Source organism: Enhydra lutris, unplaced genomic scaffold, assembly GCF_002288905.1.
Source record: "Enhydra lutris kenyoni isolate GAN:26980312 unplaced genomic scaffold, ASM228890v2 scaffoldscaffold54, whole genome shotgun sequence".
NCBI classification, from domain to species: domain Eukaryota; kingdom Metazoa; phylum Chordata; class Mammalia; order Carnivora; family Mustelidae; genus Enhydra; species Enhydra lutris.
The window spans coordinates 3,933,072-3,958,610 of record NW_019154138.1 but is presented as its reverse complement, the minus strand read 5'-3'; the positions used below and the strand labels follow the sequence as shown (position 1 = coordinate 3,958,610).

At 38.6% G+C, this 25,539-nt stretch overlaps 1 protein-coding gene across 4 annotated transcripts in view; it reads right to left on the bottom strand.

Annotated features, from left to right (window-relative positions):
* LOC111157321 (CYLD lysine 63 deubiquitinase) overlaps positions 1-25,539 on the bottom strand; it is a 70,259-nt gene that overhangs the window by 11,474 nt on the left and 33,246 nt on the right. For 2 of the 4 annotated variants that reach the window (XM_022518631.1, XM_022518630.1), the window contains 8 exons: positions 17,364-17,462; positions 15,492-15,608; positions 8,023-8,402; positions 6,992-7,157; positions 5,249-5,390; positions 3,886-4,008; positions 1,657-1,748; positions 672-738 (listed from right to left, as the gene is read on the bottom strand). In XM_022518631.1, the coding sequence (XP_022374339.1) occupies positions 672-738; positions 1,657-1,748; positions 3,886-4,008; positions 5,249-5,390; positions 6,992-7,157; positions 8,023-8,402; positions 15,492-15,608; positions 17,364-17,462 (1,186 nt within the window). Of the gene's footprint in view, positions 1-671; positions 739-1,656; positions 1,749-3,885; positions 4,009-5,248; positions 5,391-6,991; positions 7,158-8,022; positions 8,403-15,491; positions 15,609-17,363; positions 17,463-18,412; positions 18,422-25,539 lie in introns of all 4 variants that reach the window. The other 2 variants (XM_022518632.1, XM_022518633.1) reach the window with 2 other exon arrangements.

Genomic DNA, 25,539 nt, shown 5'->3' with positions numbered 1-25,539 from the left:
CCCAGGACCCTGAGATCATGACCCGAGCCGAAGGCAGCGGCTTAACCCACTGAGCCACCCAGGCGCCCCTCTTTTTTTTTTTTTTAAGATTAATCTATCCACTTTAGAGAGAGAGAGAGAGAGTAAGCTGAGCAGGGGTGGTGGGGGGGCGCAGATGGCGATAACCTCAGGCAGACTCCCCACTTCCCCAGTGAGTGCAGAGCCAGACACCCGGGCTCCATCCCAGAACCCTGAGAGCATCCCCTGAGCTGAAATCAAGAACCGGACATTCAACTGACTGAGCCACACATGCACTCCTAGAATAAGCTTCACTTAGAATCTTAATTTCCCTTAGAATCTTTCATTAATTAAATTACAAAAATATTTATATACAGTTTTGTAAGAAAATGATTTGTAATAATATTGATTACCAGGGTTAAAATTAAAAGCACAAATTTACACTGGATACACTCTTCCAGTTAAGTATGATACTATGGGGAGGACAGTAATTAAATTAATTAATTACATAATTAAATAGTTAAATTAATTTGCATTGTAGGAACCTAGCATATTAAGATTCCTAAACAAATACAATATTACATAATCACTAAAGAAATCACGTCTATGGAATGACGGCAGAGAAAATGAAGATCGCCTATTTTCCAATGCTTCTGTAACAATTTAAAAGTTACCTTATTTTTAACAATGGCTCTACCCTTAAAATATGATGAAACAGGATATTCAAGAATTCTTCAGGATCTAGGAGAAAATTAAAAAAAAGTCACAGACAAAATTTTTAAATCATTCCATTTTTATTTATAATAATTATATTCTGATTCTAAATTCACTTTCATAATTGATACTTTTTCAATTAAAAGCATATCTCAAGTTTTCCTCCCTAATGAAAACTATAAAGGATATTTAATAGTTATGACAAAGTAGGACAGCCCAATTTTGTTATTATAAACTTTACTGTGTATGAAAAGGTATAATAATTCATGTATAATGAAATAATTTTAATTTCTTCTGGGGGCTAAGTAGAATAAAACTGGAAATATAATCTTGTTTTTTCCTGTTATTTGAATGACTACCAAGTCTCTAAACATCATAGCTGGTTACAATATGCAGCTAACATGTTCACAGTCAGGAACTGAATCTCTGAGTAAATCCATTAGCAGAGAATAGATTAAAACATGGTCTCTGACAATAAACCTAATTTTAGTTTGCTGTGTTAACACCCTTTATAACAAGGAAAGTTAACTGGAAAAATAGGGATGAACCCTACGCAGCCCTTCACCCCTAAAGGGAAACAATGATGAATACCATTGCTGGAAGGAAAGACAAAAACTATTTATGAATTCAATGTACTACAACTAGACAGCTTCTCAAAGGGGGTCATTTTCCCATCCATCGCTCACATTTAGAAGAGATAAAGCATTTACAAAAAGGGGGCAAAACTGTCCATTACACAGAAACTAATATTACACTGCATGTTAATTAACTGGAACTTAAGTAAAAACTTTAAAAAAAGAACTTTAAAAAAATTGTACATCACACAGAAAGGAATTTTTAGTTTAAAATAAAATCCCCAAATCCACATAGACACACATTTCCGCCAATAATTTAGTATATGCTCTCAAGTCACTTTTATTACATATCCTATAAATTAAGAGCCACCTTTTTCTTCGGAGGTAAATCCTGATGCAGCCTCAACTTTTTCAAGTATTTTCCTCAGTTTCATAATCTTTGTTGCACACACATATCCATATCTATGTTAGTAAAAAACAATTAATTAATACTGGCATATATATTAAACTAGTATAACCTATTTTGATAATCACACAGTTCTTATATAATTTCAATATGTCATAGATAAACTCTTAGGCTAGACAATTATTCTCAAAATCACAGTTATAGGCTGCTTCTTGAGGTTTGTAAATTAAAAATCTAGCACCAGAATAACCCCAGACTAAATTACCCATGCTTGACTAGCAGCTGTCATATACTAATCTAAGAAAAAGCATTTTTAAATTACGATGACTGGTCTTCTGATTCTATTTGCTTAAAGAAATTAAAGCATTCACTTAAAAAAAATCAAACTTTGAGAGACGGTCCTTTTAATACCAGACACTGAAAAAGCCGCCAAAGGGAATGGTAAAGGGCCTTGATAAGAAACTGAAAATTGAAAATGTGCGGTCAAGGAGGTCATCATGTGCATGATACGGTCTCTCATCTTTATCTGAATACAGGACACATTCAGTACACTCCACGGGGATCCCTGACAAAATTCTAATGCTAAAAATGCCTTTGGAAGAAAGCTGAGAGGCCAGCACAAGTTTAACAAGAGCAAGTCAAAACTAGCTGATCGAATATCCATTTTGTATATTGACAATTCATTCACTCGCTAATTCTCTGTAACCAATGTACCCTGAGCATCCACCACTTCACACAGTAATCTAACCTGTGAGCCACTGGGAATACAAAAATGAATAAGGTGATAAAACAGGGTCTCTGCCTTTGAGGAGCTTGAAAAGAGAAAGCAGAGGCTTCAGTACCAAACGAAACCAGTCAGCTATACTAGAGAGCGGAATGCTGCAGACACAGGGAATCTTGATCACAACAAGGCACCTGCCAAGGTCCTTGCTGTGGACAGGGTGACAGAGTCTGGTTAAGCATGATTCTTAACTGGCTGGATGACAGCATCCAAATAATGTCTGTTAATGGACTTAAGATGTTTGGGAAGGAAAGAAGGAAATGGTGTAGAGTTTTGGATTTGATCTGTCTTGTTCCATTATCAATTACTTGGGAGACGGAATGGACAGTAAACTTAAAAATTTGCCTCACAAAATAACTGGTGCCGAAATCAAGACTCATAATCATCTTAAAGGGTGAAAACAAGAGTCATTTTCATCATTACAGAATGTAAAGAAAAGATATAAGGAGGCAGATTTATTCGCTAGTAATTTACTTTCTTAGCCATGTTATACAACACGCCACTCTGGATGCCCTTTATTATTCAATCTTCTGCATTTTGTCTCAAAATCTTAGATCAAACTATTTTTAAATTTTAATTGTTAAATAAGAAAAGGGTCCCAAGATCTAAATTAATATGGACTTTAAATTAGATAGTTTGTTCCCTATATTCCCAAGTGAATAGATATCCTTTATAGTCTAGGGCCCTAACACTTCATAGTTTAAATTTTATAATGTGACATTATCACACGTCACTACTACCATTTACGAAGTGTCTTTACTAGATGTCTCGTCACTTGGGCTTGTACCATCACAAATTGCTTCCTGTGACTAAAGAAAGACATATTTATAATTCATAAACTAAGAAATAACCAAACACAATTTTACGGGATGTGCAGGGAGGCCTAAATATATTCCTCTAACTAAGAAATGTGTTAGTAAAATACATCGCATCTTTTGCTAATACAAGAATACTAAATACTAGCTACTCTGCAAATTAAAATTTTTCTTTGCTCCTTTTTTTTTTTCCAGATAAAATTAAGAAGCCAGACTAGGCCAGTTGGACCAGAGAGCACGATCACTGTTAAGGTAACTGCTAGAATCAGCTATAACAGAAGATAAGAGTACCACGTACTTTGTATCAGCTTTTCTAAACCTACTGCAACTACTAAAATGACTATTCTCTACCAAATTGGTTTTGCCACTTTATGGCATACACTATGTGCTACACCTTAACCAGATTTAAGAAATTAAATAAGTAAAGGCAGTAAATGTTAAAAAGTAAAGGCAGCAAAGGGTCAATCATCATACTTCATCAAGAGAACAAATCTGCACCCATTAATTAAAAATGAAAGCAGGTATAAATTAATTACTATACCAAAAAACAGCAAATAGAACACCATCTAAAGGCAAAATAACTATAGATCTACTTACATTCTCAGAGGATTAACAATTTCTGTCCTCAGTAGCTCCTGAGTTTCACTATAATATTCTACATCATTCTTTTCTTTAGGTCTAAGTAACACAGTGTCCAGAACAGAACTAAAAGCAAACAAGCTGTAAAATAAAAGGAATATTTTTCCTCATGCCATACACGTATTACAGATACTAAACAGAATACTAAAAAGATACTAAACAGATACTAAAACCATACTTCCGGGGAAACAGAGACTAAAAAGAATGTGAAGAGAAAGCACACAAAGTCTGGAGAGCAAGGAACTCACAAATTAGTGCTTTCCGTTAATACAGGTACCAGAGACACCATTAAGGTTCCCATCATTTAATCATCAGGGTCTAGAGATCCTTCTAAGTTAAAAATACCAATACTGAGAAAACAAACTATAGATTGACAGTGTTAAAGGGTAAAAATATGCCTCAAGTATATTAAGAGAACTTTTTTGTAAAAGGTTTTGAAAAGGGTCCTACGCATCTGAGCCCAAGATAACAGAGGAGGAAGTTTGAAACTACTTCCCAAGGCATACACACACGTAATATATAACCCACTCCAGATATCGTACTTCTCTCCCCACACAGCCCTCTGCAGAGATAGAAGTTTCTTTTAAATGCCAAAATCAGTTGTGCCAAAAATCACTTGAGTGACTAACAGCAGTGACTTGCTGAGATCAAAGAAAAAGGAAATTTGGCTAATACAAATTTTTCTCAGGAAATCTAAAAAGTCTTGTATCAATTCTGTTGGGCTTGTTTTTGTCCACACACCTCAGAGATGTTAAGTATTCTGCCAAAAAGAATGGCCCACCACGTTAATTCTTCTCTCCACTTTTAAAATGTTAACACCCCATTGACTTTCTAACTCTTACAACTGCGGCTGTATGGAGCTGGTCAGTTACACTCAACTTAACTGGCCGAGTACTTGGTTCGATCTCAGTGTAAAACTTTCTGCCACATTAAGTCATTCAACTTTGGAATAAACTACATATATGAGGGCAACTGTGCTTCTACTGAAAATAGTTCTTAAAAATAAATTCTCTTAATCCTCTTCAGTCACATGATTTCCCAGACACCGTCGGGATATCTGTCCCCCATCCCCCCCCACCTCCTCACTCACGGCATCACTTTCATAGTAGTTTTTTGGATAAGAGCACAAGAGCATGTTCCATAGCTTCTAAAGGGTATTACGAAGTGTCAATCTCCCTTTCTTTCCTGTTCCCCAGCCACCTGGTTTCTTTACTCAAAGGCAGGTAGCAGTTTCTTTCATGCACATGCAACAAATACGCGGCTTGCACACGCGTCTCTGTGCCCATGAACGATATCCCTATTGCATTCATTTGAAACTTACCAGAATAAGGTTGAATCTAAGTAACAAGAATTGTAATGACCCTGGATACCCTTCTTCTTTCCAATCATTATCTCTAAACCTTCTTTTTCCATTTTGGGTGGGGTATTTTCTTCCACTACTTCACTCAAGTAGCCTCCAAATGCTGTAAACATAAAAATGAAAATGGAAAGTACCCTTTTAACTCTTCCAATAGGTACTCCCATATAGCTCTTCATCATAAAATGCATTTTTGTATTCAGAGGCAAAATTTGTTTCATGACTTAAAATTAAGTAAAAGGTAGGTTTGGGTTCATTGTTCTTCAGCTTGGCTTGCAAAAATGCTATTGTCCATTTCAACCTCACTTCCTCCACCACTTAAAAAATACTTTAAAATATTAAGTACTGTATAAAAAGTAAATGCCAAGTAGGGACGCCTGGGTGGCTCAGTTGGTTAAGCAGCTGCCTTCGGCTCAGGTCATGATCCCAGCGTCCTGGGATCGAGTCCCACATCGGGCTCCTTGCTCATCAGGGAGCCTGCTTCTCCCTCTGCCTCTGCCTGCCATTCTGTCTGCCTGTGCTTGCTCTCTCTCCCTCTCTCTCTCTGACAAATAAACAAATAAAATCTTTAAAAAAAAAAAAAAAGTAAATGCCAAGTAAAATACTTTGTTCCCCAAATATTTTATAATTTGTCTGAGATTTTACATCCTCAAGTCAAAAAAGAAAACAAAAAAATTTCACAGTACTGGGGCGCCTGGGTGGCTCAGTGGGTTAATGCCTCTGCCTTCGGCTCAGGTCATGGTCTCAGGGTCCTAGGAGGGAAACTGCTTCCCCACCCCCTGCCTGCCTCTCTGCCTACTTGTGATCACTTTCTGTCAAATAAATAAATAAAATCTTTTTAAAAAATTATTAAAAAAATTTTCACAGTACTACTTCAACTGTAATGAAAAATGTTTTTCATAAACATGGCTTTCCTACTGATAGTCGCTTAACTGTCAAGATGCTTCACAACTATTATCCAAAACTGGAGAGGGACAGCATCAGGAAACTGTCACCTGTTAAGAATGATGAGGAGATCTGTCCTCTATCAATCAATCTAAAACTACTTCACATAATAATGCTGACTCCTTGGTAAGCGATACTTACTCGTCTACTTAATACTTCAAGAGAGGTCACATTTCAATTTCTACCTCTGTGTTTTTAAAAATTAAATGCTGGCGACCAGGGTGCCTGGGCAGCTCAGTCAGTTAAGCATCTGCCTTCGGCTCAGATCATGATCCCAGGCTCCTGGGATCGAGTACAGCATTAGGGTCCCTGCTCAGCTGGGAGCCTGCTTCTCCCTCTCCCTCTGCCTGCCACTGCCCCTGCTTGTGCTCTCTCCCTCTCTCTGTCAAATAAATACATAAATAATAAATAATAAATACATAAATAATACATAATAATAAATGCAAATAAATACATAAATAATAAAATATTTTTAAAACATTTTTTAAAATGCTGGCGACAAACAGGAGGAAGAAAGTAAGTCCCACTATTTTTCACCTTCCAAATCTCATTTTATTCCTGATACTTTCTTTTCAAAATTCCCCTCTTGGGACAACTGTAACCTTCTTACACACCAAGTAGCAATTTTTACTGATTTACATGCCTGATGAACATGGGCAAGAAATATATTTAAACGCTGTCACTACCCCCTACAGCCAAATGGCCTGAGATCAGAAGCAGGGTCACCCCAGACTGGTAGGTAAAGGAAAGGCATTGGAATACCTAGAGAGTTACAGCGCTCGATCTGATTGGAGACTGGCTGCAGAGACGCGAACCTAGAGTCGGGCCTGCAGCTCTTTAATTTAACAAACAGCGCCTTCTTCAGGGCACAGGTGAAGTACCGAGTGCCCCTGAAGGTTCCATCCGTACAGCCTGCACATTCATCTTCCTGAAAAAGAAATGCTTCAGTATGTGTTATTCTGCACCTTACAACAGAGCACACAAGGAAGAAAGGCTGCTAACATGTGTTTCTGGCTCAGCCTTTCTCAGAATTCCCCCATCACGCCTGTCCTGAGAACTCCATCAGGAAAAAGGGACCGACTAACCAGTGCTTCGGCCCACAGCTCATCATTTCAGAAACGAATTCCTTAATCCAGTGTGAAGTCCTCGATGTATTTCCTTCCAGAATGTGTGCTTAAACCTCCCCTCGTTAACTGACTAACCATTTCCACAAGTACTGAAACTAAGGAGCAGAGGTGATTTATTTTAACAACTTTCCCCTCCCCAAAAGTAGCATTCACTAGCATGCAAACAGATTTTTTAAGAAATATATTTTATAAATCAAAGTTAAATGTACTCAAATTATCCCTTCCAGATCATGAAAGGCCAAACGCTTTCCTAATCTCCAAAGGGAAGATCTTTCCCTCTATAAAGATCTCCAAAAAATCTCTAAAAATGGCAATTAATCTTAAAACCGATGATATATAAGAACTGACTGGGGGAGGGAGATGGAGGAAGAAAAGGAAAGCTGAGAGCAGACTTGCTTTCCTTACTGTATTCTGTTTAATGTAATGAGCCTAAACACATTAGTCTACAAATCTGTTTTCATTACTTGAACGTAGATCAACTAACATCAGTAACAAGTGGGTCGGATGCTTCATGGGTGGCAAAGAAGTCGGGTGACACGGTAATAAAAGTTTTCTCTCGTGACGCCTTTTTGGACAAAACATTTTGACAAAAAAGCATCATAGGGAGAAAACTACACAAAACTCCAGACAGAGAAGAATTGCAATTTTTAAGTCAAATGAAATTACCAGTTCCAGTCCAGCTAGCACTTCGTTGAGTCCTGGCGGCTGGCCAATCCAACGGATTACCCCATAGAAAGGAGGATTCTCTTTAACTTCAGCCAGAGAGCCCACTTCCAGACCATGAGAGTTCCCAGAAGTCATGGCCAAGGGTGGACTCTCCTGGACAGGTGCATTGTTTAGCTCTCCCATCACGGACTGAACTGACAGTGAGAGTGGACTGTGGCCAATACTTCCATTGGTATTGGGCATCTTTGTCAGACTGAATGGTAAAGAGTGAAATCTGTTCTCGGTGGATAATGAGTTCATAGAAGGAGGCTGCAGTGGTGGCGAAGCGTGTCCAAAGTCTGGAGATATCTCTGTAAGCGATTTTGCAGGGTCCTCAGCAACTATAAAACATTATTCTTATTTAGAGAAATGCATTCAAGAATATTAAATATGCCCACATCTCTGAAAATTAATGCACACATCCAGTCCAACTGCCCATTTTGACTCTAAAAGGATTCTTGTAAGCATTACACACTTTATCTCTCCAAACAGTGTTCTAGATTTTCCTCCCACCTCCAGATTTTTCTACCTCAGTAAACGGCACCTAATTGCTCAAACCAAAAAAATCCATTATTGACTGGTATTAAATCGGTTTTACTCTTCATCCATAATATAATTAAGTTAGAAAACAGTACCAAAAAAATAACAAAAAATTTAGAAAGACACTTCTAAATAACTAAAGGACCAAAAAAGAAATGATTATGTAAATTTTTAAAATAAAGAAAGAAGCAACAAATGCTTGTGGAACACAGCTAAATTAGTACTTACAAAGGAAATTTATAGACTTCATAGTTTATTTTAGGAAAAAAAGGATATTAATGAACTCAGAATTTAGGAAGTTAGAGGAACAGATTAACCTCCGAAAAAACAGTCAAGAGGAAAGAATAAACACAAAACAGAAATTAATGAAAGAGAAGACAAACATACAGTAAAGAGAATCAAAACCAGATAAATTTACAAAAGCAGGAAATAATTTAAGAGAAAACAAACATACAAAAAGAGAACCAAAGCTAAAAGCTATTTCCTTAAGATAAATAATACAGATACCAAGCGGCCACTACAGATCAGAGGTGGACCTCAGGGAATGAACTTCTCAATAAACAATACTGAGATCATCAGTTATCAGAACTTTAAAAAAAAATTAAATTGAACTCGTACTGCCTGATCTACACAAAAATCACTTCCAGGTAGTTTAAAGACAAATGCGAAAGGCAAGACTCTAAGCTTCTGGAAGACCATTTAGAAAAATGTTCTTTATGATTTAGGGCAGAGAGAAATTTCTTGAACATAAATATATAAGCCATAAAGGAAGAGACTGACAAATATGACATTCAAATTGAGCTTATTCATTAAAAGGCAACATAACAAGAGTGAGAATATGAGCTGAACAAGAAGAAAATACTTATAATACATATTTCTGACAAAGGATTAAAATTGCACAAAAGACTATAAATCAATACAAAAAAGACCAAAAAAAAAAAAAAACCCAAAACAAAACAAAGCTAGGAAAAAATGGACAAAGGGCTTGAAAGGCAAATCAGAAGAAGATACCCAAACTGCCAACACATCAGTGAAAAGATTCTTGCTCTGAACAGTAAGTAGATAAGAAAAAAAAAAGTCAAAAGCAATGTGAGATATCATTTCAAAAGTTCAAGGTCTTAGAACATTAACTATTGATCAGGATGAAGAGCAAATGATACCTTCACACAATGCTGATGGGAGCGTAAACTGGTACAACTACCCTGGGAACGGTGTGGCACGATCTAGTAAAGGAAAGATGTGCATATGACATGTCCCAGTGAATCCATTTCTAGGTATATAGTCTTGACACATGTAAGAATGTTAACAGCAGAGCTGTTAACAATAGTGGAGCTGTCAATAATAGCAAGAAAATAAAGACAATTCAAATGTCCATCGGTGGTTGACTACAGACATACACTGTGCTATATATTTAGACATTTCACAGCAATGAATGAAATGGAATTAAACGCTACACAGTGATGAAAACAAATAAACTATATAATCATATACCACTCCTGCGGTGACTCTTTGGAACATAATATTGAGGGGAAATTAGAGCATACGTACAGTCTGATTCCTTTATCGGAAGCTCAGAAACATGCACAACTAATGGTATGCTCTTTAGATATACAAACTTATAAGGCTATCATGAAAACCAAGAGAATGATAAACACTAAATTAGACATGACAGAAGCTCAGAGGAGAGTAGGAAGGGAAGAGTTCTAGGAAAAGCACCAAGGGAATTTCAAAGGTAGCGAGAATGGTTTTTTTCTTAAAGTATTAGCAACTGGGCGCCTGGGTGGCTCAGTGGGTTAAGCCGCTGCCTTCGGCTCAGGTCATGATCTCGGGGTCCTGGGATCGAGTCCCACATCGGGCTCTCTGCTCAGTGGAGATCCTGCTTCCCTCTCTCTCTCTCTGCCTGCCTCTCTGCCTACTTGTGATCTCTGTCAAATGAATAAATAAAATCTTTAAAAAAAAAAAAAAAGTAGTAGCAACTACATGGGTGTTCACCATACTTCATACCTTAGTATTCTATATACCTCACCCATTTAAGATTCTTCAGTAATGATATTTAACACAGGAATTTTTTTTAGGTTTTATTTATTTATTTGGCAGAGAGAGAACGAACAAGCAGGGTGAGCAGCAGGCAGAGGGAGACGGACAAGCAGGCTCCCCATGGAACAGGGAGCCCAACATGGGGCTCCGTCCCAGGATCCCAGGATCAGGACCTGAGCCAAAGATTCACTTAATTGACTAGCCACCTAGGTGCCCCTTAACACAGGAATTTTAAAAGTTATTCTCCTCTTTCTCAAACCCTCAAACCCTCAAGCTCAAAACCCAAATCCATAAAGCATTTGGCTCTATCTCTAAAATATATTTCAAATTCATCCTCTTCTCTTCCCCCTATTGTCTCCCTAATTTAAGCCACCAACATCTTTCACCCTGTAACCAGTCTCTTCCCCGGTCTGACCCTCTTCTTGTCCCTCTCCAAACTATCCACCATACAACTCTAAGAGAGACCTTTTAAGATCTAAAGATCTTCCACGATCTTCTGGCATTCCCCTATTTAAAATCTTCCAATGGCTTTCCAGTGTTCTTAAAATAAATACCAAATTTCTCACTGAGATCTACAAGGTCCTGGATGATCTAGCTCCCACCTAGACCTTTTTACCCTTATCTTCCTTGCTTACCATGCTGTAGCCACCCTTGAGCCACCCTGGCCTCAAGGGCTGTTTCTCACCTCAGGCCTTTCCTATCTCCTCTGCCTCAAAAGTTCTTCCCAAGCTCTTTCTCTAACAGGTTCACTCACATCATCCAGATCTCAACCCAAATATCCTTTCCTCAAAGAGACCTCCCCACAACACTCTATGGGAGCTGGCTTCCCGCCAGATATGCTGTCATACCTTGTTCACTTCCTTCACTGCATGTATCACCATCGATTATTACCTTGTCTGTCCACATATTTACTATCTGCCATACCAACCAGACCATAAGCTCCATAAGAACAGCAATTCTGTTAGTCTTTTTCATGGATTTTCATGAGGCTTCATGGTTGAACCCACAGCACTTGGTACAGCCACTAACCCAAGAAAATACTCAACATTTAAGAAAAAAGTGAATAGGGGCACCTGGGTAGCTCAGTGGGTTAAAGCCTTTGCCTTCGGCTCAGGTCATGATCCCAGGGTCCTGGGATCGAGCCCTGCATCAGGCTCTCTACTTAGCAGGGAGCCTGCTTCCCCCTCTCTCTGCCTGCCTCTCTGCCTACTTGTGATCTCTCTCTCTGTCAAATAAATAAATAAAATCTTTTTTTTTTTTTAAAGTGAATACATGAATCAAATGCTGTAGGGGGGAAAAAAGCTTTTTAGATATATAAATGAAATTAATTATAGACAAGAAATGTTCTTTTACACTGAAATTACTTCTATTTTCTAATTTAAGGATGAAGGCCTACTCCACATAGATTTCCTGACTTTATATATCCTGTTTGGGATCCACATTCTTACATACACTTAGTATACAACATTAGACTATAGTCAAGAAGTTAAAAATATTCTACCACACTACAGAAACTGAGTAAGAATAAAATCATAGCATAAACTTAAAGAATTAATGTCACCGAGGTTATGACAAGCCCACGGTCTTACCAGTCTCCTTTCCTTAGAAAGAAAGCAGCTCATAGGAAAAACATTCCCAAAGCTACCAGTAACGACAGAGGGAGAGAGCGGGGCTGCACCCCAACCACTGTGGATAGTCCCCGTGAGTCCCCGTGCTCGTGCAGAGGCCAGCAGGGCCGTGACTCACCACAGCACCCTGCCAGGCCCTTGCCGTCTCAGCACTCCCAAGATCCTTGAGAAAATGTCTAACTGCTAAACATATGGGCCAAAACATAACAAAAGTGGTCCATCAGGAGACAGAACCTTCCTGGAGAGGCACCACTGAAGGAAGCTTCCTGTTCTATGGCTAGGAAGGATTCTCGGGGATGAGGCCCTGTGCCTGCCTACCTTTGCAACAACCTACCCCAAGTAGAAACGAAGGCACAGAGAAGGTGAAATCAGAGAGCTCACTCAAATCATTTGCTATGAGTATCTAAGTGAATATGTTAAGTATCTAAGCCCAAGTGAGTATCAGAGCCCAAGGGAGGTAAGCAGCAGACTTGGACTGTTACATTTGTTTATATATAATATAGATGATCCATATCATAGCTAAAAAGCCATTACAGAGTTCTTATTTTGATTTAATTTGCAAACAATTACTAAATGTACTCCATGCCAAGCCCTGGGAGCGGCACTTGGAATTCCAGTCTGGCAGGAGAGACAGGCGGCAAACAATTATGACACCTCACCTAACCCAGGAGAGACAGGAAAGGCTTCCAGGAGAAAGTAATACCCAAGCTGAGATTGAACAGATGGATAGAAGTAAGCCTGAGCATGGAGTGGGAGGAAAAGGAAGAAGGATTTCCAGGCAAGAGGAACAACAGGCGCCAAGAAAAGAGAAAAGGATGTCACGTTCCAAAATGGCTCCCCTCCAAGCATGGCGAGAGCAGGAATGCAGGACACATGAGAGAGACGAGGAAGAAGCCGTGCCGTAAGAGAGTCCAACAGGCCAAAGGAAGGAATCTGGACTGTTATCATCAAGGACTAGGAGAAAATTAATAGATGTACAATAAAGGAGAGACACGAGAAGATATATCTTTAGAAAAACCAACCAGAAAGTAATGTGAAGAGAGCACGGTGTAGTAATCAAAAGCGGCAGTCCTGGTGCTAAGTAGACTTGGGTTGGAATCCTGGCACCACTCGTACTAGCTGTGTGGCCTTGCGCAAGGCATTTAACCACTGTAACAAAAGAGAAAGTAAAAATACCTATCTCATGAAGTTGGTATGAGGGCAAAGTACTGCGGATAAAGCGTGTAACACGGCGCCTAGTGCAGTACGCCATCAAGAAACATCAGCCACCGTGAGGATGGCAGCAATGATGAGGATGATGGTGAGGGCGGTTATTAGCGTTGAGAATGAATTCAGAAGGACCAAGTCTGAGGCAGACAAACCAGTCGGAAGGCTGCTTTTATGTTAAATGGACAGCAACAAAGGATCTGAACTAAGGCAGTGGGTGCAGAAATGAAGAAGACAGGAAAGAGTCTAGTGATACTGAAAAGAGGAACTCCAGACAACTCGGTGACAACTGGATGTGACTAACGAGAGAGAGAAGTCCAGGATGAAGCCCAAATTCCATTTCAAGCAACTGGACTCATGTCTCTTATCTCCTCACATCTCCACAAAAGCATAGCCAACTGAGGTTATCGATGGCTTCCGGTGGCTAAATTCAGTGGCTAAATTCTTGCCCTCCCAGGAGCATTCAATGCTGCTCTCCACTAGCTCCTCAGCTTCTGGACTCAACAACCTCCTGGTTTCCCTTACCTCCCTCCTGTCGCTTTTTCGCAGTCTCCTCTGTCTCTGCCACTGAGGTCCTTAGGGCTCAGTCTTATCCCACACCCTCCACCGCACCCCCCGGCCCACTCTCAACTCAGGTGATATGATTCACAGGACTTTAATCACCAAATACACGGGGGCAACTTGCAAATTTACTTCTCCAGCTCTTAACTCTCTTCTAAACTCCAGACCTATATATCCAGCTGTCTCCTGGACACAAATCACCTCTGGGAAGTTGAAAAGGCCCCTGGAGCTCAACGTATTCAAAATCAAATTCATCACCTTCCTCTACAATCACGACGTATATAAGCCAGAAAACCCGGAGTATCACTGACACCTCTTTCTTCCTCAGTTTCCACTTTCAGTCTATCTGTGAGGCTTATCAATTCACTTCCTAAATGTCTCCTATGCCATCCACTTGCCCCCCTCCATCCCTTTCCCCAACAAGGCTCGTCCTAGCTGCTATAATCTATTTCCGGGCCCTGCAACCACCTTCAATGGTGCCCTCATATCCCCATGGTCCCTGCTTCAATCCACTGTCCACCGTGCAGTCGGAATGATTTTCAAAAAGCAAACTTGGTCATGTCACCCCTTGCTGAAAATCCTTCAGCAGCTTCCCATTTCCTTTAACTAGGGCACACCAGGCTCCACATGGCCTGGCCCTGTACGCCTTTCTCATAAAATGTTATGCCTCTCTCTTTGTTCTAGCTACTCGGGCTCTTTTTAGTCCTTGGCAAACACCAGCTCCATTTTTCCATGAGGACTTAAGTATGCTGCCTAAAAGGGCCTCTGTCCCTTTCCCTGTGTTATCTCGCATGCCTCTGGTGAATTTAAGCTCATGCTGCTTCCTCAGAGAAACAGCTCTGAGCCCCCGTAAGTCAAACCCACCTTTATACGCTCTCACGGCATCATGTGCCTTCCCTGCATATGCACTATGACTGCAATTCCAGATCTGTTTCTAGTACGGTTGGAGCAATGTCCATTTTAATGCCTTGATCATAAAGTCAGAATAGGCAAGGACCCTGTCTGTTCGCTCACCATTGTAAACTCTGGGCCTAGAAGAGTTCCTGGCACATAGTAAGCACTCAATGAGTATTTACTGAAGGGATGAACAAAAAAAATAATAAACCAGAAGAAAACGATGCCCCTGAACCAAAGAAAGGTAAAAAGGGAGTGTCGGAAAGGGGCAAACAAAGACCCAGACGGGAAAACTTTAAATGATTCAACTGCTTCTAGACATCTTACCCTAAAGATCAGCTAAGGGAAGACAACAAGGTACTAATACATTTTCTGAATGTTGTATTAATCTAACAGCAGTGCAGTTCAAATTGTATACAGTATTTTAGTTCAGTCACATTACTGAAGAATGGCCTATTCATTCTGTTTCCAAAAACGAGATATACCGGTGAAAAACCCTTTTTTTTTTTCCCTGATAAGCTAAAAGGAAGGATCTTAATAAAAGACACTAAAATTATGGATTACCTTCATCAATGTACCATGTGTTTTTTGATTTGGATTGTGGTTGTGAGTCAACAGAAGATCCATTTAAAGTATAAAAGAATTCAGATCTGTTTCTATTTCCAGGGTCTGAGGTAGATCCTATGGATCAAGAAAAGTTCCTTTTAAAAATAAAGTCAATATGGTGTGAAAGCTTTTCCCTAAGAGAAATTAACATTCATGCAGTGTTAACAATTGCTTAAGAAAGCAATAGATGTATACAAACACAATGTATTTTATTAGCATTTTCAACCATTTTGTCAATGTCAAAAAACTCTTCCACCCAAGAATCAATATAGGAGGGAAACAGGAGGAAGTTAAAAGAAGAGCCTGCTTTTTTTTTTTTTTTAAAGACAAACTGCTTTTAAAAATTATTTCGCCTTCTCTGACTTATTTCCAAGTGTCAGTATCACCATTCCCCAATTTCATGTGATGAACCTCTTGGCTCCCAAATTTAACCTATTATTTTAAAACCGTTTCTTTCGGGACGCCTGGGTGGCTCAGTTGGTTGGACGACTGCCTTCGGCTCAGGTCATGATCCCGGAGTCCCGGGATCGAGTCCCGCATCGGGCTCCCGGCTCCATGGGGAGTCTGCTTCTCCCTCTGACCTTCTCCTTGCTCATGCTCTCTCTCACTGTCTCTCTCTCAAATAAATAAATAAAAATATTAAAAAAAAAAAACAACCGTTTCTTTCAGAAGATTATCTTCAAATGTTGTATACATAAATCAGCATGCCAATTAAGTTTAAAAAATTTAAACAGTTTGGAATCTTTGTCATCAAATTCCTTGCTTCATTTCTTCATGCCTTTGAAATGTTCAAGCAGTATTATTTTTCCATATTAAATTAATTAACGTAAGAAAGAGTTAGTGTGGCCCTATCACAGACATTTCAAGACCCTACCCTGCCTCAGTACTAAGAGGACACGCTGTAGGTTAGAGCAGGGGGTTTCTAGAACCCATACAAAATCTGATTTTTTTTTCCCAATTTAAAGCAGATAATGCTATATTTTATGCTTATAGCTAAGATCCGCTACAAAACAAGTAATGCACATGTCTTCAGAAACTCTATAGGCTATTTATATTTAAGTGAGAATAACAAGTGTGAGCTATCTTATCTAGAGCCATAAGTTAATATAAAAAATAACTATTACTTGTGTATCCTATTTAATCCTAAGTCTCCCAGGGTCCAAAGTCACATAAAATCTGTCTTAAAATACAATTTCCTTTAAAATGAGCTGAAGTAGTTTTGTCCACCAGATAACTGAGGAAAAAATATTCTGCTCCTAACCCACATCTGAGTTAACAAACATTCTTACAGCTTTTTAAATGAGCTGTTTAGCTTGTGTAACCACCGTCCTTTAAAACTATGAAATATGTGGAAGCTAAAGAAAAAAAGCTAAGAACTCCACATGCATTGTGAGGGAGTTTTTGGAAGAGAGACAAAAATGTTTGCTTAGCAGTTTGGAATTTATCTTGTGCCACATTTTGTTAGCAAAATCCACATAATTACTCTCTATATACTTTACCCTCTATAACATTATCCAAATAAGGTGGTTTTGTACAGTTGCAACTCTAAACTTTACATACAAATGTTGCAGGTAGGGGGGTTCCAAAAACCAGCGATATAAACCAACAAAAGACACAGGTCCTCCCAGAAAGCTTTCATCAACTTAAAAAAGGTTGGGAACTCTTGGCTTAACCAAGAGCATCTATAAAAAATTTTTAGTGAAATACTAAAAACATTTGGAAGAAGAGAACCTACATGTGCTTCGAATAAAACCTTTCAACCTTCTTTCAGTGCCATGGCAAATCAGATACCATGTTAATATCTATGAACTGTAGTCTCCTGACCCGTACCTGTGGCCTTTGGTTTATTATGACTGGATGAAACTTTGTCCCCAACACCTCTTGACATAAAGGCAAGTTTGGGAGGCCTCCTTTCCTGTGTCACGCTATCTGAAACAGTAAACATATGTTTTAAGGATAAAAGCAAATTCTGACAGAAGAGAAACAAACAAACGATGACAACAGCAACCAAAAAGGTCTCTTTCCTACAAGACAGCAACATTTTCACAATAGTTTTACAAATGTTTAAAGGTCGATACAAGTACTGAGAGTTACTGGGAAAAAAATCAATGCTGTATTTCAGAATGTAATTACCATAAGAAAATAAAACCCAAATAGAATTCAGCTAAGTGTTGTAACTTTTTGAAAATTTAGTCACTTTTTATCAGTATTATTTGATGTGTCGAAACACTACAGAGAAAACTCCATAGTCTTTTGTAAGAGTTCCCCAATGGGTATCCCAATGACACCCAGTGTGTTATGAAGTGTTCTACACTCAAATATTTCTAGAAGATGCTGAGATCAACAAAGGTAAACAAATTTCCTTAATGCATAACACCAAATCCTTAACATGCCAATGTGAACTGTGAATCTCTCAAAGAGGAATACAGTAATCATTTTATAATATTTTTTGTCCCATTCTCTTTAGCATCTCAGATTAATGTATTTCATGGAACACAGTTTGGAAAAAATCTGGTCAGAAATATGGAGAAGTTTGAAAAATCATGTATGTTAAGAAACACTGATGAGTATACTAACATGTACACATATAAACAGGACAAATGCAGAGAACTATACACAGATTAATGGTGAAGAAAACCAGAGAAAAATACCAATATTTTTGAAGAAAACACTTGAAAACTTCTTTTTGGAATATAGGTATAATAAATTAGGCAAAGTTGTTTTTTTACAGACCACTCTATACCATAAAGGCCAACAACTTTCATAAGATATTCACAAATACTGATCAAGCAAATGTAGAAAGCCAATCTGGAAAGTTTTTCTCCTGGAAATTTCAACAACATATCTGTAAAGTCCAACATGACACTTAGGAATCATACCTGATAAAGCTGTGTCAGCAAAAATGATAACACCCACAGTGGATTTTTGAGAACAGAAAGAAAAAAATGGGAAAATTTTTACACTTTAAACATAAGAAAAAGGCCACTTTTTTAGAAAAAGAAAATAATACTGAATTAATTATATATAAATCATGCTTGGTAAGGTTTATAAATCATGGTTGGAGGGGGGAAAGATTTCAGTGTTAAACTAGATCTTACATGGGTCAGAATATGATCAAATGAAAAATTACTTTAATTCAAAAATTATACTAAGTAGCCATGACTTCAACCAAGTGATATAGTAAAAGCTGTTTACTGATACTCTGATGTTGCCATTCGAGTGTCTCCAAGTACACAGGAGAGCTAATGTGAAAGTTAAAATCCCTCAGTCACTAGCAAAAGTTCCCAAATGACAGCACATAAATGGACTAAAGAAAGTGAATTCCCACTGTTAACTGTAACTAGCAACATGTACGTCCATGTTCCAAAGATAAGCACATGCACACGAGACCCTACAGACATGACACAGTGAATGGTGACGGTCACAGAGCCAGCAAATGGTCTTAACTGAGGCAGCCCAGTGGAACCAGAGGGCCACATGGACAAGCCATTGGTGGCTGTTCTGCTGGGGTATAGGGGACACAGCACTGGGGTTGTAAACAGTGGTTATCTTCTGCCAAAGACTTTGCCTGAGAGAATGTCAAATACTGATTTTGAGGAATAGATCTATTCAGGTGAAGGGTCACATGTCACATCTAACTTGCCCTCCAGCAATGACATGCCAAATACTGTTTCTCTGTCATTACTATGTTCATGATCCAAAACCAAAGCCTTCTACCTTAAATGAATTTTAGGAGATTACCATCTCAGGATGCCAAAGCAAGCACGGTATGAGAAAGTAAACAAGGAATTGATCCAGCAGGCAATTCTGTGAAATTCAAACAATTCTGCTTAAGAGATATTAAAGGAGATAGTGTGGTCTGTCCACCAAATGGCATGTACAAAAGTGTGTACAGCAGCCTCATTCAGAATAACCAAAAGCTGAAATAATCCATTCTAAGCAAATCTGTTCCTACAGCAGAGTACTACAGACTAATAAAAACAGAATAAACTACTGATGTGTACAACACAGAGAATGGGTTGAGTAAAAGAAACCAGACGAAGAATATCCATTATATATACACACAGCAGGATGACATTCAAAATGATAAAAGTAGATATGTGTCCCTACAATAGCCAAAATAAGTGTCCATGAACAGATGAATGGACAAAGATCTGTTACACACACACACACACACACACACACACACACACACACACAGGAATATTGCTCAGCCATAAAAAAAGAATGAAATCCCCATGTGCAACAAAATGAACAGATCTAGACAGTATTACACTAAGTTAAGTTAGACAGGGAAAGAAGAATACTGTATGATTTCATTTATGTGCAGAATCTAAAAAAGCCAAATAAAACAAACAAGAAACAGAGTCTTAGATACAGAGAACAAACTGGCAGTAGCCAGGGGCAAGGGGAAGTGGGCAGACAAAATAGGTAAAGGGGATTAAGAGGTACAAACTTCCAGTTATTAAAAAAAAAATCACAGAGATGTAATGTACAGCATAGAGAACAGAGTCAATAATACTGTAATAAATTTGTAGGGTGACAGATGGTAACTGGACCTATCATGGCAATCATTTTTTTGTAATGTATAAAAACACTGAATCATTATCTTGGACAACTCAAATTAATGTAATATTCTATATCAATTATAATTCAATAAAAAGTTATAAAGTAGGAGCTCATCCATCACTCCTGTTAATTTAATCAGAAAAACAAAAATCTCTTGGAGAATCTTGGGTTGAAAATCATGACAATAAACTAGTGAACAATAACAATCAAACCATAAGAAATGTCTGTGAATTCGAATGACCCATTAAATTGAAAAAAATGACTTAATTAATATACTGCTTAACATCATCAACCACGAGAGCATAATTCAGACCCAAATGAGAGTTTAATATCCACAGAGAAAGCTACTAGAGAAAATATAAGTTTACTTGGGTAAAATGAGGTATTATGAAACCAGATACCAACAGACTATACTTAACAACTACACAAAGATATCTATGAGGCAGGATTGCTGATAAAAATAAATGCCTTCCTTACATTTTAGATTATTTTATACAAAAATTTGTTGGGAAAAAAGCTAGAAGGTCCCATCAGATGACATTGGGGTTACATACTCAGATTTAGTGCTTCAAATTAACCTTCTGGGCTCTGTCTCTTATGAGCAGGAGTCCTGTCTATACAGAAAACATGCAAGGTGATTCAGACTGACAATTGATCTCTGTGGAAGGCCATCTAGCATTCTCTGTCAGAATGTAAATACACATAGCCTTTGACCTCATAACTCTACTTCCAGGAAGTTACCTTTTTAAAAAATATCTTATGAATATTTGGTATGAATATGAGCAAAATACATCCCACCTAAGTAGTCAGATGAGTACAGATGGCATGGTGTTGAGAGAGAGAAACAATACAAGCAAAGACAGAATTAGTATCCAAAATGATCTGAAAATGTTGGAAGACTGGATAGCTCTGATGACATAAAATTTCACAGAGACAAAGGCAAAGTCCAGCTGAGACCCTCCAAATCAACTGTACAAGCACAGCTCAGAAGCAGACGTATGCAAGAACAAAACTGGGGATTTAAGTCAAGAATAAGTACAGTATCTATTAATTTATTGATTTATAAATGCAAACATTTATCCATAATGCAAGCACGGCATTACCATGGTCTCTGGGAATACAATTCAGACTGTGACAGGGCTATCCCCAAAATTTTTTGGTCAGTTTTTTTTTTTTGTCATTACCAACCATTGGCCCACATGTCAATTACAGTATTCCACTTCCCTCTAGATGCGCAACTGTTAAAGAACATCTCCAACAAACCAGGTCTTATTCAGAGTATCTGGAAATCATGCCACAGGAAAATGGCTAAAAGGACTCAAACTTTTTAGGATGGAGAACAGAAGATGAAGGTTCCAAAGACACTCAGCTTTTAATATCTAAGGGTTGTTGTAAGGAAGAAGAACTGGATTTGTTCCATCTTAATCACCAGGTCCAAACTAGAATCAATGCATGAAGTTGTAGGAAAGTAGATCTAAGCACACATCATACAAGGAGTGCCTTTTTCACAATCAGATCCATCTAAAAAGAAATATTCTGATTTCCTTTAGGCGACAGTGACTCTTCTATCAAATGAATACACAGTTCTCTAAGAAGATATGGATAGTAAGACAGGAAGCTATCTTTTAGCTGCACTGGAACACATGTAAACCAATACATATACATGAAGGTATTCACTGAAGCCCTGTTTGTAAGAGCAAAAGATTGAAAACAACCTAAATGCCCATCCATAGGGAGCTGGTTAAAAAAACATGGTATATTCATAAAATGAAACACAACACATAATTTAAACAAAAGATTAAGTATGCAATTCATAAACTGAATGAAATGAGGCCTAAGATCTATTATTGTTAACTTACAACAACAGGTACAACTTCCACTTCTGGAAAGATGACTAGACATACCTTTTTCTATTCCTCCTCGTAAGTACAACTAAACATTCTGGACATAACATGCAAAACAAAAATTAGAAGACCCTGGAAGGTGGAGAGGAGAAGGCAGATGAGGTGGGAAGCTCCAGACCTAAGGAACAACACGGTGGAAAATTCCCTGGATTTTCTTCTTGCCTCATGTATCCCTCTTAGAGCTGAAGAAGCCAGTAAACTGGAAATGTCAATGAGTACAAACAGAAGAAAGCCCCAACAAGTCACCTCTCTCTAGCCAAAGGATGAGAAAAGAGGAAACCCAGTAATACAGAAAAATATTAGATAATAATCACTTAACATCAGCCAAACACCACAGAAAAAAACAGTGGCCCCACCCACTCCAACAAAGGCCAAATGGGGAGCCTAGACTTCCTCTTATGTAAGGATGTCGGAGAAAGCCAAGTCTGGAGCCACCACCTGAAAACCAAGTACTCCCACCTCCTTGGTGTCAGAGGAGAACACATGGAGAGCCCAGACTTCAATCTCTGTCCACCTGCTGAGGTGGGACCAGAGGAGGTCTAGTGGAGAGTCAGAACTTTGACCACAGCCCAGCAGCGATGAGACCATACTCATCACTGTCACTGGAGACCAACACTCTACCAAGCAGGAACGAGGAATTTCCGTCTCAGGTATCAACAGAGGCCAAGGGAAGCAAAGCTTCTGCTTCCACCTGGCAGTACCAAGGTGGCATGTACCCCCCTCTTCCCTGGCCAGAGCAGTGTCAAAGAAACCTGACTAAAAGTTGGCTCTAGATCTAGAGGATCTAAAGTCTCAAAATGTAATACTCAACTGTCCAGGTTTCAAACAAAAATCATGCATTATACTGAGAACCAGAAGATCCCAAGAAGAATTTTTTTTAAGATTTTATTTATTTATTTGACAGAGAGAGAGAGCCAGCGAGCACAAGCAGGGGAAATGGCAGAGGGAGAAGGAGAAGCAGGATCCCCGCTGAGCAAGGAGCTGATGCAGCACTTGATCCCAGGACCCCGGGATCATGACCTGAGCCAAAGGCAGATGCTCAACCAACTGAGCCACCCAGGCATCCTTCAAGAAGAATTTGAAAAGACAGCTAATAAATGCCAACACTGAGATGACAGAAAGAATTATCTGACAAGGATTTTAAACAGCCATAATAAAAATGCTTTCAATAAGCAATTACAAACATCCTCAGAAAAAAAAAAAATGATAGAACAGAAACCTCAACAAAGAAACAGAAAGTCTCAGCAAAGAAACAGAAAATATAAAGAAGAGTGAAATGGAAATCTTAGAACCGAAAAAAACAACAACCCAGATACAAAGTTTGGTGGATGAGCTCAATAACAAAATGGAGGAAACACAGGAAATTGTGAGTGAACCTGAAGATAGAACAATACAAATTACCCAGTATGAACAACACAGAGAAAATAAACTTTAAAAAAGAAAGAAAGAAAGAAAGAAAGAAAGAAAGAAAGAAAGAAAGAAAGAAAGGAAGGAGACTCAGGTCCCTGTAGGACTTCACAAAAGATCTAATATTTATTTCATCAGAAACTTAAAAGGAGAAGAGAAAGAGGGGGCAGGCCTGAAAAAGTACTCAAAGAAAGGCAGATTGAAACTGACCAAATGTGGCAAGAGACATAAACTTACCAATCCAAGAAGCTGAGCAAGCACCAAACAGGATAAACCCAAAGAAATTCTATGCCAAGACACATCATAATTAAACTTAAGAAAGCTAAAGGCAAGGAGAAGCTCCTGAAAGCAGCCAGAGAAAAACAAAACGTATAGGAGGAAAAAAAAAAAAAAAGGGCAATTCAAATGAGAGCAGATTCTCACCAGAAACCAGAGAGGCCCAAAGGAAGTAGCACAATATTTTTCAGGTGCTGAGAGAAAAGAATTCTTGACACAGAATCTTATAATCAGTGAAAATATCCTTCAGGAACGAAGGAGAAAGCAAGATATTCTCAGATGAGGGGCAACTAAAATAATTTGTCACCAGCAGATCTAAAGGAAGTTCTTAAAAGAAAAAAATGATAAAAAACAGGCCTATACAAATATACCCAACTGATTTTTGACAAAGATACAAAAGCAATTCAGTGGAAGAAAAGTCTTTTTCTACAACTGGTGGTGGGACAATTAGACATTAAAAAGAAAAAAAGAAAAAGAAAAATACCTATACATAAAAAATTAACTCAAAATGAACCACGGGGTTAAATGTAAAATCAAAACCTATACAGTTTATCTTAAAAAAAATAGAAATATGGGGCACCTGGGTGGCTCAGCGGGTTAAGCCTCTGCCTTTGGCTCAGGTCATGATCTCAGGGTCCTGGGATCGAGCCCTGCATCGTCGGGCTCTCTGCTCAGGAGGGAGCCTGCTTCCCCCTCTCTCTCTGCCTACTGCTCTGCCTACTTGTGATCTCTCTCTCTCTGTTGAATAAATAAATAAAATCTTTAAAAAAAAATAGAAAGAACTAGAATTCTAGTGAATAAATCAGAATTCTCATATATTACTGGTGGGAACATAAAATGTGCAGCCACTTTGGAAAACAGCCTGGCAGTTCTACTAACGATTAAATATACAGCTACCATATGACCTAGCAATTCCATTCCTAGGCATAGACCCAAGAGAACTGAAAAGTATGTCTGTACAAAAACTTGTAACACGAACGTTCATAGCAACATTTTTCACAAATAGCCAAAATCCAGAAATATAAATGGCCACCAACTGACGAATGGGTAAATAAAATACAGAGGACCCTCGAACACCAGGAGGGTTTGGGGCACTGATTCCCGTGCAGCTGAAAATCTGCATATAACTTTTGACTCCCCCAAAACTCTACTAATAGCCTACTGTTGAGAAACCTTACTGATAACATAAATAGTCAATGTTAACAATGTGACCCATTTTGTATGTTTTATGTATCATATGCTTTATTGTTACAAGGAAATTAAGTTAGAGAAAGGAAAATATTATTAAGAAAATAAGGAAGAGGGGCGCCTGGGTGGCTCAGTGGGTTAAGCCGCTGCCTTCGGCTCAGGTCATGATCCCAGGTCCTGGGTTCAAGCCCCGCATCGGGCTTAAAGAAAGAAAGAAAGAAAGAAAGAAAGAAAGAAAGAAAGAAAGAAAGAAAGGAAGGAGACTCAGGTCCCTGTAGGACTTCACAAAAGATCTAATATTTATTTCATCAGAAACTTAAAAGGAGAAGAGAAAGAGGGGGCAGGCCTGAAAAAGTACTCAAAGAAAGGCAGATTGAAACTGACCAAATGTGGCAAGAGACATAAACTTACCAATCCAAGAAGCTGAGCAAGCACCAAACAGGATAAACCCAAAGAAATTCTATGCCAAGACACATCATAATTAAACTTAAGAAAGCTAAAGGCAAGGAGAAGCTCCTGAAAGCAGCCAGAGAAAAACAAAACGTATAGGAGGAAAAAAAAAAAAAAAGGGCAATTCAAATGAGAGCAGATTCTCACCAGAAACCAGAGAGGCCCAAAGGAAGTAGCACAATATTTTTCAGGTGCTGAGAGAAAAGAATTCT